This window comes from Thunnus thynnus, chromosome 15 (assembly GCF_963924715.1).
Source record: "Thunnus thynnus chromosome 15, fThuThy2.1, whole genome shotgun sequence".
NCBI lineage: Eukaryota > Metazoa > Chordata > Actinopteri > Scombriformes > Scombridae > Thunnus > Thunnus thynnus.
Window position 1 is genome coordinate 18,420,512 of NC_089531.1, and position 17,767 is coordinate 18,438,278.

The following is a 17,767-nucleotide window of genomic DNA, read 5'->3' on the forward strand; positions in this document are numbered from 1 at the left end:
CAGTGGTAATCAGGCTTTAGATGGATGTACAATTATACCAGCCGCACTGTGATTAATGAGTAGTGAAGATGTCTGGAAGTCGATAGAGGCTTAATGAGAAGATCACAGTCATCCATGAAGTTAGGAGGTGCTTGAACTCCTCAAGGCTTTAGCACACTTTTAGGAAATCTACTGGTGTACCTCTTGGTCTCGGTCAGAATTATAATATCCTTGTGTTGATCGCTATCATGAATCACAAGTTCTGCTTAATCTCTACAAAGTATGTAATTAACCCTGCACTGATTCATATCGCTCATTAAATTAACACAGATAGGACATTGAAAATAGAGCACGGTGTCTTATTACCTCAGCTCAGCTGTGAGGTAGCCTCAGAGCCGACGTGCCTAAAACATTCACTATGTTTCAGACATCTGCTCTGAATGTTATGCATGTTCACAAAAGATGTCTGCACCACAGACATGTCTGGACCTTTTCTTACATGCTCTGTCTTGAGTACAATTAATTGAGAAAAGATAGACTTAAGATAATTAAAAAAACAACAACCACAAGTTGGTTTTTATAGCATCCTACAAAGATAATACTCTGATGCTGCCAGTAACAGTTATTCATGAAACAATTTGAACCAAATATAAGAAGTGTGAATTAAACAGTAAAGTGACAGATTCTTATCTATTCCAGTGCAAGCTGGCTGTTGCATTGTACGCTGTACAGGCTAGCAAATTCTAATCTTAATGTAGAAATTAATTACAGCTATTTTTGCCTCTGGAGAAAATTAGTGACCTATTGTTAAAAATATGCTACAAAGTGGAAAAGAGAGAGAGAGCAAAGCTTGATTAGTATGGAAATGACAAATGAAAGGTGGGATGGGTGGAGAACAGTTGTGACTGTGGGTGGTGATGGTGTGTGTGTGTGTGTGTTTTGATAGAGAGAAGGCGTAATTCTTTATATATTTTAGAGATGCAACTGTGCAGTGGAAAAGCACCAAAGAGAATTACCACATTTGCACAATTGTTTGCCAAAAACATGGTATAACCCCAATGGCATACAGATGTCGACACTCTCATGAACATGCTTTAACTATATTAATTGCTCAATTAATCATAACTGCTTTCACCAGACCAGTATCAGCTTAAGTTACACACTCAAACTTTTCCAACTATATTTCATTCAAGTGAGGGTATTAAAAGTTTGCCTTTCAAAGTTCTGTAAGAGTGTCTCTTTTTTGTGAACATGAATTGATTTACAGGAGTCGTGCTTCAGATGTGCTTAGGTTGCAGTGGTTGAACTGGATAATAGGTGTGTCTATAAAAGGCAATTAGTGTTTGAGGTTCAGCACATTTTATTCTTAGGTGTGTGTGTGTGTGTATGTGTGTGTGAAAGATGAATCAGATTCAAACTGCTTGAATATGATGAACGGAAATGCTTTTAACTTACCATCCATCTTACCATACAAAGATAAATCATATTGCTAAGCTGTTTTTCTCTCACCATCAAAACATCCACAAACACACACAAATAGGGACTCACACAAATATTCATACTTCTAGACACACGCACACACACATATACACAGGCACAGTAGCCAGATCGAAAGGTCATGCATACAGGGGTCATCAATTCCACGCAGTATTTACAGATCTATTTACAGTTACACTTTGAAGGTGCTATGTTGCTGACATTTCAAATAATCTAAAAGAGTTGATTTTTCACGCACCTTTACACTATAAAAAATGTGTGTGTTGGTCACAACCATACTGCCGTGGTTAAATTCCTGACATGACAGAAGCCACAAATGACCAAAGCAAGGACAGACCTGAGATCTGTCATGAGTGCATTAGTCTCAGTGACACAGTATACTATACAGTGCTACTGCACCAGCAGCTCAAGGGACTCCAGCATAATCTGACAGGCTGTTGCCAGGATTATTTATGACTGTAGTATTTAACCCTCACTGTTTTTCTCTTTTCTCTCTCCCCTTCTATTCCTTCTTCTTATTCTCTCTCTCTCTCTCTTTCTCTCTCTCTCTCTCTCTCTCTCTCTCTCTCTCTCTCTCTCCCTTCCAGTTGTCCTTTGCAGCAACAACCCCAGTTCTGGCGGACAAGAAAAAATACCCAAACTTCTTCCGCACTGTCCCGTCAGACAACGCTGTGAACCCAGCTGTGGTGAAGTTCCTGAGCTACTACAACTGGAGCCGTGTGGGAACCCTCACACAGGATGTTCAGAGGTTCTCAGAGGTGAGTCCCTCTTTAAAGAGCCTTCATCTTAAACTGTAAACTTTTGCAAAAGTTGCAAAAGGACCATGAGATGGTGTGGTGACATGCTACAGCCCAGAGAGCACACACAGGAAATGTAGACCACTCTTTACGTATCCTGAATGATACTAGGAATGACGCAAAGTGATTCTTCTCCATCTGAAAACTGCAACTTCAGTTTTCGATGTGCTGTTCCATGATTAGTTTACTCATTACATCTACAGTATAAGGTTTCAAAGTCAGAGTCAGTGTTGGAAATGGCAGGAGAAATTCATACAGATAATTGTTTCTTTAGAAATGTAACATATATTCATGGTACTGTTTCATTAAAATATGCTGTTACTGTTCCTCCTCCTGTGCTGTTATAACAATACATACCTCAACAACTGGATTATTTGGAAGTTAACATTATATGGTCAAACAGACTCACCACTTCTAGCTGAGAAAACAGAGATAATTGCACAATATTTATAATTAAGCTGAAATTGACCCTTAAAGAAAATGATATTTCTTTATTGTGCATAAATACTGCATTTATAAAAGTTTCACAAGTCAAGAAAGTAGAACAGATACATGAATTTAAAACTGTAGCAGAGCAGTTAATACTCATGTGCAGTAAATATTTAATAACATGACTTTGTATTATCATCTTTGCCACACACAGTCCTGACAGAGAACCAGTAATGTCCATTAGACATTTATTGACTGTGCTAAAATGGAAATAATGTGTTTACAGGTGGAGTTTTTAAGGTCAGTGTAGTTTTATTCATTCTAGTCTTAATAGTAGAAACTTTGTTGTGTCCTCAAGGTGAAGGTTAACTAAAATAAAAGAGTAAAAAATACATTCTCAGAGAGGGGCATGTACTGATACAGCCAGAGACTGAACAATGATTGGCAGTTGTTTTATTTTACCATTATCATTCAGATGATGCTGACATGATTTGAGTAGGTAGCAATCAATTAAATTTAACCGATTCTCCACTAGTTGACTGAATTAATGTCTTTCCACCCACGTGAAACTCCTTGTTGGATTCTGGGGGAAATGTGAATATTAACATTTTGAAACTGGAGCTTAATCCTTCCAGTTACACATCGTTTCATGTCTTCAGTAATGAATAAAAACAATTTGCTGGCTGGAAAGAATAAAAATTTTGTTTGCAGCCACTTTTGTGCCACGGATGAGAGCAGATGTTAGAGTACAGCTTTTGTAATAAATGAATGTTTACATATGAGATTTTGCTACATTATTCACTTACTACATTCCATCTGGTGTGTAGTTTTATGTCATTTTCCCCATTAAATAAGCAGAAAGCACGATTCAGCTTAAATTACTAGTGCTGGGAGAAGTCAATTGTGGAAAGATGAAGAATATTATCTGTGTTGACTCAGCACTCGTAGCTAACTCTCTCATGACATTGTTGGCAATGAAATTCATCTTAAAGCTACAGGACTCATTTCCGAAGTTGTGCTAAGTTGGATTTTAAACAGGAACAACTGGTGACACAAACATACTGCTGTTTGTGGGAGGGTTGAATGTAAAGGAAACACACCGATTTGTCATGCCTCAAACTGGTGGTATGGACATTATGTCACATCGGCAACAGAGGAACATTCAATTAAAAAAAGCGATGTCAGAGGTATTGAAAGCAGGAATTTGAGAAACATATTGTGAGCTCTTGCCTCGAGCCCCTGGTTGAAAACAATCTGCTCAGCAGCTGGAGGTGGGAGGTGTGTGTATGTGTGTGTGTGTGTGTGGGAGAGGGGCGGTGGGGAGGGGGGGTGGTATAAGAAGTCTCACTGCAAATCTCAGAGAGCCCAAATCCCTTTATCTCTCCCCTCCGGAAAGCGCCAAGGGGCTTAGGACGGGAGGAAGACGGACGGCCCAATTCAATCAACCTGCCACAAGATTGGCCTCTAATCCTGATTTACAAATATGCAAGCATCGCTTCCACACTTCATGATTCGAACAATATTCTGTCAAGTTCAGAGCGTTTTTTTGGGGCAGCGTGAAGCAAGACAAATGGCGGATGAGATGCAAAGTAGTAAATGTTGTTTGGATATCCCCAAATAGGAAATAATGTAACAAAAAAATGCATTATGAGTCTCTCCATTAACTTCTTATACAGCAAACACTGCTCCATTAGATTAGACAGTGTGTTGTTTACATGAAGGTACACTGGTATCAGGGCTAAGATGATTATTTTAGAATGTCATCAATTGTCAATTGCCTAATTACACTGTGTCTTATGATACTGTGATTTTTAGGAAAGCCAATGTACTCCTACTTCTTTAATTTTAGAAATGCTGGCGCACAAGAGAAGTTTTTAACACACCATCAAAGTAGAGTATAGTGCTGCAGAGTCACTGCACGAGTGGGCTGCACTGGTCGGAAATCCTGTGCAAATCCCACTGTACTTCTATCATAGACTTGTTGAGTCTACATATGTAACTGCATTACTATAAAACAATATAAATAAGAAAAAAACAGGCATTATGATTTAAATGATTGGGTACTTTGTCAACTATCGTATTTGGATTCAAGAACATTTGTAATATATAAAATAGTGCTGTATTTACTGGACAGTATGCATGTGTGTATATCTGCGCATGCACACTTGCATTAGCATAATGACTATACTATTGACAGTGTTGTCATCTCCTCCACCTTTACATTTTCCTTTCTCTTTTTCACTCCCTGTCATACTATATCTCTCTCCTACTGATCTGCTGTGCTGTTTCCCAGGGAGACTGCTTGCAAGGTTAATATTATGTAACACTTGTTAAGGATTCAGTGAGCAGCATGCACACCATGCACGCACACACACACACACACACACAAACATACAGTACGGTGTCCCCTGGGACTGTAACCTGTAAGCTAAAGCCAGCTCGTCACTTCTATTTATAGGCACCATTGAAACACACACACACACACACATCCTTTTTGTGGATGCACACTGATGTTCCATTAATGGGAGGTTTGTGGTTTATTGTAGTGTGAGATGAGAATGAGTAAAGGCCAGGTATTTGCTAATATGAAGGTGCGTGTCCATACTACATACACACACACAAACACAGTACACATACACACACACACACAGCAATCAACATTATTGAGATTGCCAGGAAAACAGGGCTCACCCAGGAACACAACAGCCATCATAAGTCAGTCAGATGACAAACCTGACTGAGAGCAGGATTAGGAATCTGTCCTTTGCCTGGAACCCTTTGAGCTCAAGTGTTTAATTACACTATGACCACTGATAAATCTAGCAGAAGTGTCTGTCTCCACATCCACCCTCTTAAAAAATACTCAGTTGTTAAACTTTGATTATGCATTTCATGATTTTTCTGTTGCATTCAGTTGGTGTTCACTATCATGTGTGGTGTGATGCAAAACAGCCATGTAATGTTTTTTAAATTCCTCTCCAGAATGACTCATTCATGTCATTGTACAATGCATGTAAAGCCATGAGAGACTGTCATCAGGCTGTGGTGCAAGCATTTGTCACGCTAGTTAGTATAAGCACTTGACCGGCATTATACTCTGAACTCCGGGATTTGCATGCCGATTTTATGTCGATGTAGCTCACAGTATGAGAGACAGATGTGTGCAAGGACCTGTCACACTGCCACGTTTGTAAAACCCAAAGTTCTATCGTCTCCTCGCTGTAAATCTACAGGTTTAGATAGCTCACACATACAGATGGAATGATAAAAAAAGCACCTGCTAACATTCTGGTATGTATGTAATAAAGACACACATACACATACGCGTACACGCAGTCACACCCGTCACTGCAAAGGGGCTTCACACTGTGAACATGCCTGGGAACGATGTGTTAATGATTTGAGGTTAAACCACCGCAGACTGTCTTGCAGTGTCACACTGGTACCATCTGAATCATCGAAAGCTACCTACTTACTCTGCATCAGGGCACTTACTCTAGTCTCTCTACAGCACACCTGCCTGAAGGGAGCGATTTATATTTGTTTAGTAAGTGTATTTCTTTGATTGCTAGTGGCAAGATAGAGTTTGTGGATTGATTTGAATGAAGCTCAGTGCACCCACTGTAAATTGAGATCAGATACGAAATGTGTGACTGCAAAGTTTTAAGTCTTACAAATAACAGAGCTCAAAAAATCTTAAAAATAATTAATTAGAAAATGAATGTGCAACTATTTTGATCAATATATGGTTTGAGTATAAAATAAAATAATCTTTAGTGACAAAATATGCAACTAGAGGCAACAATTTAATGAACAACAGTGGATTTTGTTACGATTACACGAGCACACTGCTGTACTCCCAGTGCATTTAAAAACCAATCAATGCCAACTACAATATTTATGACATAAGAATATTAAAAACAAATGCAACTGAATAATCCAAATTCTGATTAACAATTTAAAGTGTTTACTCATCTACATCAAGCTTCTAATTTTGTTCCAGTGCTGAGAAAGTATATGACCTTGTACCCCTTACAGACAGTACACTCATATTTTGCACACAAAACACAGTCAGATATGTAGTTGTACTAAATATGCCATGCTCCAGGCCACAGTCTGTGAAATGGAAGACAGCATCTGCATGCCATGTAGGTGTTAGATGATACACCATCCTGTCATATACACCACAAAGAGAATCACAGGTTATCCCTCAACTTCCTCAGCTTGCCAATTCATCTTCATCTAGTTTCTGGTGGTATATGTGTGTGTGTGTGTGTGTGTGTGTGTGTGTGTGTGTGTGTGTGTGTGTGTGTGTGTGTGTGTGTGTGTGTGTCTTTGTGTTTGCAGACAAAGACATTCTGCATATAAATAGAATCATATTGTGTTAATGTCCTTTCTAAACACTGGTGCATTACACACATCTAACTGAGTGCATCTGACAGTCATTTTGTCCATCATGTGTAGGTGTGTACTTTGTTTGTTTGTGTGTTTGAATGTGTGTGTGCGCACATGCATGGTGAAGTGCAGTCGGATTATTTCTCCTCTGCATTTGCTTCTGGGGATTCCCAGGCTGCCCCAAACAATGGAGGATGTTTTTGGTACGCAGGAAAGCCGCTCACTTTTCCCCTCCTACCATCCCTCAATCCATCTGTCCCCCTCCCCTTCATCTCTCTCTTGCTCTGTGTAACACACTCAGTCCACCAGAACGCAGATACATTTGTCCTTTTTTGTCTCAGTGGAAGAAACACAAAATTTGCAAGCAGCTTTAATTTAAGTGCAAAGGCCCTCGCATCGGAGGGAGCGGCAGCCGTGGTCAATATAAAGATAATTATTATTTATATAACACTTTTCATACAGGGGATGCAGCTCAAAGTGATTTACAATTAAATGAAGAAACAAGGAAATAAATTAAAAAAGGCAAATTAAAACAAGTGCAAATACTGCGCGATAAAACCAAGCAATCAAATAAATAACAAACCAGAGAAGCAGCAAATAGCAAGAACAGGTATGCTAAGAACAATAAAAAATGTAAAAGATAAGAATAATACAAAGGAAGTGACAGTTAGTTAAAAGCAATATTGAATTAATATGTTTTCAATTGTCCTTTAAAAATGTTCACAGAGTTTGCACTTCTTATATCCTTGGGCAGGGAATTCCATAGTTTTTGTGCATAGTTAAAAAAAGGCTGAGCTGCCAATTTTCTCGTTTGTGTGATAGTTTGTATTTAAAAAACCAGCAGCATAGGATCTAAGATGCCTTGAAGGATTATAAAATGACAAAGAATTAGTAATGTAGTAAAGTAGTTAAAAGCCTGGTGGCAGAGTTCTGGATTAATTGTAGTTTGTCAATTAATTGTTTTGGAAGACCGATGTAAAGAGCATTACAGTAGTCTAATCTACTTGAAATAAATGGATGAACACATTTTTTGGCATGTTGTTGGGATAGGAATGGCCGCAGCTTTTCAATATTTCTTAAATAAAAGAAAGCTGCTTTGGTCACCCTCTTCTGAGATTATCTGAGATTTAAAATTGAAGTCTGAGTGGACAATGTTAAGTCAAGTTACAACAACTTCCTCTTTCACAGCGAAACATGCAAATTTTCTGCATCACCACAGTAATGGTGTTCCACAAAAACACAAAAGCTTTGCAATTTGGCATTGTGAAGGTCTTGAGATTTTGATGACCAAATTTGAGGTGGGCCTGTTGAATCCTCTAGGAGGATTTCCAAAAAGCTCAATACCTGTAAAGTGCCTAAAATTACTTGTTGTCACATGACCTATGACATCATTGTTCGAGGTATCGACTATTCCGTCACAATTTAACGTCACATTATTCTGAGGGTTATACCAACCAAATTTCAAATGAATGTGATAAACCCTCTATCAGGAATTCAAAAAAGTTTGAATACAGGAAAAACGCACAAAATTCAAAATGGCTGACTTCTGCTTGGGCTAAGCTAATGAAAGCCGGTGTTAAATATGTCCAAAATGATGAGAGCAACATGTGTACCAAAGTTTGTGAATATCGGAGCAACTTAATCCCAACTACGGCCTGCCACGCATGAAGGAGCTATGGAGCCTGCTGGCCACACCCGAGCCCAATCACTACAGAACTTTGCAGTTTCTGCCAGTTCTGATGTGTATGTGCCAATTTTTGTGACTTTTGTTCATCCCAAGCCCCTCAAAAACGCAATGGCGATGAAGAATAATAATCTCTACAAAGACAATGGGTTATTTGCACATTCATGTGTGTTCATGTACTTTGGTGCTTGTGCCCTAACCAGTAAAAATCCTTCTTCTTGGAGGTGCATTGCTTTGTGTGTCAGACCTTGTGTTGCATATATTTTAGTGAGTGAGTGGGTGTATCTACATAGCATAAGTTACATATCTCCATATGCATTGCCTTATGTGATTTATGCTTGTTATCCCATCCACCTGTGTGCTTGTCGCTCTACCACACCTCGTCAAACACCGGGCTAACCAGCTGCCATCCCTCTCTTGCCACGAGCTAGTTTCCATTTAGCATGGCAGCAGTCAAGGCCTTTTAGATCAACGCTCAACACAACAGGACGTTGTACCTTGTCCAGACCACCAAGCCAATTGTTCCTCAAGAGCAAAACCTGGTTGTATTGATCCATTCCATCACTCCCTGTTGTTTCAGCTCAGTGAGCAGTACATCAGAGGGAATGTTTGTACAGGAGTGAGTGATGTACAGAGTGATTTAGAGCTCCCTCCAGGGTACCAGAGGAGGAGGCGATTATGACAGCAGACATTTAGAGACATAAGGGAAATAAGGTTGAGGTTGTTCAGATTCATTGATTTTTAGATGGCAACAATCTTCTAGTTGATTACACGAAATAGTTGTAATGACTCATTTTAGCTGCAGTAGCAATAGTGGTGATAATTGTGTTAGCATTAGTGGTAGCAGTCATGGTTACATATCCCTTGGGTATATTAACTGCCCTAACTACGCTGCAGCTATTTGTGAAGTAATACTCTCCCTGAAATCTATCTTCTGAGTATGAAACCCTCACAACCTGTAGCCTTGGAAAGTGGAAGTTTGTAGCAAGAAAAAGACTTTGGACAGCTTGAATCTACAGTTTTTTTGTGGCACAAGTATTAAAATGTCCATAGAAAATCTTCAAAACACTCCTTCAGCATAATCCTCTTCTCTGCTGCCCGTCTGTATACTCAACTGTTCTCTGCAGTCATACTTTTTGTCAAAGTACGGCTAAATACAGTGTTTGCCAGTCTCGGTGTCGCCTTCCTTCTTTTTCTGAAACTCCACTGGAAGCATACGCTGCAGGAGAGCTTTGAGAAGTTTCTGCGGACGCTTTGATGCTTTTCCTCTGTCACGGCAACCTGTCATTATAAATAATATGGATTCAAGTTGACCAAAGCCTCTGTTTTCTGTCAATAAGGAAACAAACTTTTCAGAGCCATACCTCCAGCCAAATATAGATTCTGGGTTGAGTAGTGTGCAGCGTTTCCATGTATGTAAATCTGACTGTTATTTGTGAATATGTATTTAAATCCATATAGGACACATAAATATGAAAACACGCTATGGGCACGCAAGCTCATTCACAGACAAATACAGGGCAAACACACAGGCCCTTCCTCTGTTACAGTAGCTGTAACATGTCTTTGCAAATAGAGCTTGGCATGCCCTTTTGAGTGGGCACACTCTCTGATGTCACAACATGGCCCCTGATGCCAAGCTCTCGGGTGGGGGTGTTAGGGCCACAGGGCATGGCCAGAGGATATCAGGAAAATTCGGCCAAAGAAAGAGGAGGAGAGGTCAACTGTGAACCTCAGAGTGCAGGGAGACATTTTGACTTTATAACACAGGTGTAACTGATAACATTAATAACGGCTGCATTCGGTTTAGGTGTTCCTGTGCCAGGATCCTGGTACTATGTCTGCTGGCTGACTGGCATGCCTTACTGGAACATCTATATGGAACCTGAGCCACTTTTAATGTTATTCGTTACACCTGTGCTTTTCCTTTTTTGACATGTCAAAATGTCTGCTGTGAAATCTAAAGTTGTAGCTTAAAGGATGGAAGCCAGAGGGATGAATCACAGCATGTGTGTTTGTGATGAGAGAGAGGTATGATAAACCACCTCAAGCTCACCATCACGGTGGGGTACCTGCTCCATTCTACTACATCTCTGATCCCATTACTCACCATACCACTGAATCAATACATCAAAGCAGTCGTACAGCTGCTGCAGATACGTCTACAGTACTCAACATATGTCTTTTTTTTTTGTCAAGCCTATGATAACCAGGTGTGATCTTTTAAAGCGTACAGTTGTGCTTTCACTGTGACAAATGCCAATGAATATAGTCAGTGTTACAACTCCACATTAGACAGAGTGAGTCCAATCAAAATGATGGCGGTTTTGATGTCTTCAGTAGCCAATGTGTCCTTGTCATGCTGAAATGTCAAGCTGCCTGTCTTTCTGTCACTTTTTTTCATTCACAATTTTGCCTTCTCTCTGTTTCTCTTCCCTTTCATGCTCTCTCTCTCTCAGGTGAGGAATGACCTAACTAGTGAGCTGGAGAAAGCAAACATTCAAATCGCAGATACAGAAAGTTTCTCCAACGACCCCTGCGTCAACGTCAAGAAACTCAAGGTAAGTGGTTTGGGAAATACTGGAATACAGCTGTGATCTTTAGAAAAACTACACAGTTAAAATGAGAATAGCCTAAAAATAAACACTACTATGTGAGTATGTAAAATGTGCTTTTTTGTGACATATCAAAATTATGATCAGTCTTGACTGACCAAACTGATACAAGGTCAGTTTTAATTCATATTATATTACATACATTGAATAAATAGGGTCTGATTGATTTTCATGTCACATTTACTACAGTTTTTAATTCTGTATTGTGTTTGAGTTAATGCCATCCAAACTAAATCCTAGACAATTAATAATTTATCCAAGAATTGTCTCCTGGGCAGAGCAGAGTAGCTCTCATTGAGATTAATGGAGCCCTGATGAGTATACAGTAATGGCCAGGGGGGGTACGGTGAACTCTAATGACCTGCACTGACTAATAGATGTTTTAAGGACATATACATACATTTACAAACATGATTCTCCTCTCCTCTCCTCTCCTCTCCTCTCCTCTCCTCTCCTCTCCTCTCCTCATATTTTAACATGGATGGTTGAAGAGATTTTGCTTGGATAAAGCAATAAATCATGAAATTCCAATCTAAATGCAGTCACATGTAATAGTTAAATTATCTAAACTACCCCTAGAGGCAATAAGAGATGCATTTGGTCTCATTTACCAGTTGTCAGCAAAGTATCTCAGTAACATATACAGTGTACAGTAGGAAACATTATCAGTGGAAGTTAAACATGATTTTAGTGACTGGTGAGCTTAACCTGTAATGTACAAAATGTCAATTTCAATGGGAATAATTATATTTTGATTATATGATATGATTATTTTGATTTGACTAGAAGTGACATGCATGGCACAGTGAGGATGGAAGCGAGGGAGACAGACAAAGGGAATAGATGTTGGAAGTGAGGAGAGTGGAGACGCGATAGAAAGCGTTCCGATGTGCGACCAGAAGATATGACGTATGCAAGATGGAGCGGGTCGAAAGAATCGCAACAGAGAGATGATGAGACAGAGGGATAGAGAAGGAGAAGGAAGCTAAGCTGTCTCTCCTATGTGTAACTCTGCATGTTGAGGCATTTTAATGACATTTTAAGCTGACACCATCCTTCCTTGATCAACTCTAAATATGCAAATCACAGTGTCGCCTCGAAAGCTTTTCAGAACGTTTGGATGGGGTGGGCGGGGGGGCCTCTGACACCCTAATGGTCTGTTTCCCGCTCATCTCGCAACAGTGGTTTGCTATCTTCACGACAGCTACGTAATATGATGAGGTAGAGGCTGACACAGATTTTGTTTTAAAGACTGATCTTTTTTTGGGTTGTGTGAGCGATTGTGTGTGTGCAGAGTGTGTGTGGGACGAGAGGGATGAGGGGGCGGGGTAAGGGGGCTGTGGCGTCACTGTGTGATCCACAAATAGAGCTCTAACCACTGTGATATTCCAGCTGGAATATTCAAAATGCAGACAGGCATCGCCGCTGTGGGCGTTGAAGAAGCCTTTTAATATTTATCTGTCGCTCTCTGTACTTTCCTCTTCATCTCTTGTTCTCAGTCCCGAGTTCTCTGTTTATTTTACTGGACAGGTTGACAAAACAACATCAGAACACAAAGGCACACTTCCACACGCACACTTATCTTCTAATCTGTGTAACAATTTACTTGAGTTTTCCTCAATTTAACCACAAGATAAGTATATCAGCAGAAATTCTATAGATCAGGGCACCTTATAGTTTTTGTTACTGAAGGACAATTAGGGGAACTGGAGGGCCACATGAGGAAAAATTGTGGTGGTTTAAGTTTTGCAATCCACTACTTTAGAGTCATTTGCCAAACATTGTTGAATTCACAAGCTTAACACATCAATGCACCACTCTTCACCAGCGTATCAAATCACTGTGAATGTCTATTGTCTAAAGGAGCACTAATATCCATAGCCTCTACCATGACCACAACAATATGCTAATGTTTAACACATACAGAGGTAACTGTATATTTTCCATGTCTATAAAAATAAAACCCAGGTTGTAAACAATACTTAATCTTTAATGTACAATATTTTGCATGCTACCATTTTACTGCAGAAACTGGGCCTCATGAAAGAATACTGAGGTGAAAATGAGATTTACTTGGACGAGCGTTCCAAGTCAGATTTACAAGAATGTTGTTGCTGCATAAGCTTGCCATAAGTCACTCATTTCAGGCTGATGAATGTCAGAAGGCGTGTGTTGGAGAGATTTCATCATTAGCAAAATCAATGCCTCTAAAATTGCCATATAAGGTGACGTATTCCTCTCTGTTTGTGGGCAGGTTTCATTCACAAAGATGTTTCCAAAGAATAAGAAGAATTTCAGTCCTGCTGTTGCCAATTAGCAGACAAAAACTAATGTCATTAGTGCAACTAATGGTATTAGAGGCACCGAAACAATTATTAGTACAGCTGCCAACGATGTGTCATCAGAGCAGTGCTGTACTGTGACTGAAATAAAGAGGGAACGGTTTGACATGAAGTTAGATGCTAAAAAACATCAATCTAAAGCAAAGCAGTCCATGACTAATATGAGAGGCAGTCAAGGGATGTGACGGTCACAGAGATATTAGACGAGTACGTGATGTTACACTGGCAGGTGCATCAGAGGTAAATGCTGGACAAAGAGACCTGCGTAAAGATCCTGAGGCAGTTGTAGAGAAATCATCACTTCAATGAAGAAAAATTCCAAGAATGAGAAGTTTGTTGAATGCCACAAATTCTCTTAAATAAATTGTGCATGCCGCTGCTTCTTGCGTGAGGCGCATGGCCTTGTGGACTCCTAGACATACTGTAGAGCATCAGCTCAAAACAAATGATTTGCACTGATAATGTCATTATAGGGTTTTCCATTTCAGATGGTCTTTTTATTGATAATATCATCAGAATGGCTTGTGCTGTTCCTGGGGTGAGGAGTGTTTTCCTGGCTCTCTTTTCAAACTGATAAAGCACCTCTGCTTCTCCAAATCCCCAAATAGCACAGAGTTGCAGCAAGAATCTCTCACTGCAGACATTAAACGCATAGACCTCCTCCCATCCAGCTTTAAGGACCAGTCCAAGCAAAATTCCAGTTCTGAGACTTCAAATACTTTTCACATTGTGTTGAGTTTGTTCTCAATCGCAGGAATCCTAACATAACGTTAACATTATTTGAGGGACTTTCATTTTGAAGGTAGCAGCCTGTTAATTTCAGTTCAGACCGTAATGTCAGCTCCATGGTCATAACAGTATTGATTAGTAGTCAAACACGCACACAGATCTATCCTGCGAGTGTATGCACTTGATCACGCACGTAGGGCATAGCACACTCGCTGCACAGTAATCATCACAAACAGCAAGGGGGGTGGGGGGTAGAGGGGGGGTATAAACAACACATTGCCCAGTCTAGAAATCACATCTCTCACAAGCTCATAAAAGACCATCATTAGTAGTGTGTGTGTGTGCCGTCACGGTGCCTGATTGGGGTTATGAGGTACAACATTACTCAAACCATTATCACATATAAATCACCATCATAAAGTTACAAACAACCCTGTCATGGAGAAAGCAGTCAAGGCTGCCCTTAATACTACCCTCTTTTAGAACAATTATTGTTATGGTTATATAAAAGCTCGAGCAATGTGGGTAATTTGGGGACCTGTAGTGCCCCCAGTCCGTTTGTAATGCACAAACACAACACACTCACTCATGCCCTTGCCTACAACTACACAGTCTCTTCATGTTGTTGCCAGGCAGACCAGAATTTATACCGGGGCTGTGGTCCTTAGCCATAGCTGGAGTCATTTGGGTCAAGTGCCTTTCCTCCAGGGAAGAGCAATGTTATTGAGCAGCCACCGGCATTTCACACACGTACACACACACACACACATGAATGCAAGACTGCACCCCAGAAAAGTTCAGAGTTGTTACCTTCTTGCACATCGACACACACATTGTGACAGTGCCAGAGCAGTGGAACAACACTAAAGGCTTCATACAAAAGACTCACTTAAATGTCCCAGCATGCTCTTTGGCTCTGATGAGAAACCACCAGAGAAGTCATTTGTTTTGTTTTTTTCTTGAGCTACCCAGCTTCCTGAAAGCTCTCATACTCTGCAGTGTGAGTGTGCATGTGTCTGTCCCATACACAATGCTAGATCCTGTATAGATGGTTTTGTGACGAAATCTCGGAGCTGCTATAGAATTCGGAAGGCAGGTAGTACATTTGCATTTAAACATCTGGCTAGCTAGCTATCTTGCCCTGGTGGGTAGATCTGTGTCCAATCGCCTTAAGGAATTGGAATTTAGATGACAGTGATTGGTCCCCTCTGATCTGTGGATACATGACATATGGTAGAAAGTGCCTGAGGGAGGAAGGACTTCATGAACTGTACTCGTAATGGTTTCTCATCATCCAGAATAAAAACAGGACAGGGCTCGGTGAAATTACAGCCGGTGTGTTTGTCACTTTTATTTTGATTTAAGTTCAACCAGAGTGAGTATTGAATTTTGTGTGTAATGTTTCAAAAGGGCCCTGCTTGAAGTCAGCAGTACCACAGAAAGGTTTGAATGTATGGCTTTCTGTAATGTATAGTGTTTTCAGCTAATCGATAAAATATGGAACCGGATGAAAACTGGATGTAGCGGTAAAGTATACAACATTGCTGTAAAAAACATATTTAGTATCAAGTATGTTTTCCAAAAGGATAAGAATCATATTACAAGATGACTGTTGTTGACAGATACAGAAATAATACAGTAGGTCATTTAATTAAATGAGGTGCAATAATGTTATTAATGTTGTCAGTCAATCAAACCTGACCTTCTAGATTTGGTGCTCAGGGCTCTGCCAGGGCCACATAAGAGCTTTATGACAGACTCGCATGCATCACACATCACCTCCAGCTGTGGTGACCAGATGTAGATTCATCAAACCTGTGTCAGTATTATTGGATTAGATTGGGGCAATTTTGTTGTGTGAGTGTTTGTGATCATCTGCTTATGTGCATATGTGAGTGTGTGTGTGTATGTGTGTTTGTACTATACATATGTGTGTTCACACTAAATGACAGACTGTTGGCCCCAGAGCCCTCCACCCGGGCAATCTGAATTATTTACAGTCAATCACCAAGCCATGTGCTTCGAATCGCCATGTAAATTTGTGTTCTCCGGCCTGGTTGGCAAGGAAGGGAATTCTGCCCTCAATGATAATGTTGACACTTTGGCCGACACTGATGAGATAGACATAGTGATGAAAATACAGTACATGCAACATGACCGTTCATTTTTTAATAAAGTGTGATGTGGTTGAGGCATCGAAACAAAGATACTGATCCAAAATCAGGGTAAAGAACTACTTTCTTTGATAGAAGTGCCCAGTATGTATTGCCAGGGAGTCACAGTATCACAATAGAAAGCTTGCACAGTGTAATGAACACTGGACTACTGTTATATATGCAGCTTCACATCATACACATTTTACACTGCACAGTACCTTAAATTTATTGTATCATTGTATGTACAGCATGTGTGTATTATGCTAAAAAAGTTTTTTTTTTTTGCAGATTTGCCATTCACATAACAATGTTTCATCCTTTGTTCTTTCAGGACAATGATGTGAGAATCATCATTGGCCAGTTTGATGAGAACTTGGCCTCCAAAGTCTTCTGCTGCGTAAGTCCTCAGGCTACATTCATAACTGAAATCTCAACTTTTCCAATGCTGTCTGTCAGTATCTTGCCAAAAATTACAATACAATTGGTGCATTGCTAAATTGAACATAAGATTGGAACATGATGTGATCTGGTTTATGGGAATGCTGTGAATATGTAATAGTACACTGTAGTTAAATTCCTCACTTAGCTGTTTCGGGTCATGTAATTTGGGCTTTAGATGTACTGGGTTATGCTTTACGCTTTGGGCTCAGTTCATATTTTAGACTCCAGCCTCTAGTTTTGGATAGACAGCAGCTCACATTAGACAAAAGTAATTCCTAAAGTTAAAGTAATCTCCATATATCATACTATATATCCTGCTTCAAGCTCAATTTCTTCTACCCCTCCTAGGCGTATAACCTGAACATGTTTGGCAGTAAATACCAGTGGATAATCCCCGGCTGGTACCAGGGCAACTGGTGGGAACAGGCCAACAGCACCAACTGCACCACCAAGAAGCTGCTCACAGCCATGGAGGGATACATCAGTGTGGACTTTGAGCCGCTCAGCGCTCGACAAATCAAGGGCATCTCTGGCAGGGTGAGTGCCAGAAAAATGTACATGTCGTTAGCAAGTAATTTAAAGTGATATGAGATTTGAAGAGGTTTAATTAAGACAGGTGAGAAAAATCTACAGTACCAGTAAGGTAAATATCATTAAATAAATAAAGAATTTTTGCTCCACTGGCATGTTGACTGATTGGTAG

At 40.0% G+C, this 17,767-nt stretch overlaps 1 protein-coding gene across 1 annotated transcript in view; it reads left to right on the forward strand.

The window, feature by feature from the left end:
• Positions 1-17,767, forward strand: part of gabbr2 (gamma-aminobutyric acid (GABA) B receptor, 2) — a 194,025-nt gene that overhangs the window by 99,809 nt on the left and 76,449 nt on the right. The window contains exons 3-6 of the mRNA XM_067613227.1: positions 2,064-2,234; positions 11,241-11,342; positions 16,955-17,020; positions 17,413-17,601. Coding sequence (XP_067469328.1) covers positions 2,064-2,234; positions 11,241-11,342; positions 16,955-17,020; positions 17,413-17,601 — 528 coding nt within the window. The remainder of the gene's footprint in view (positions 1-2,063; positions 2,235-11,240; positions 11,343-16,954; positions 17,021-17,412; positions 17,602-17,767) is intronic.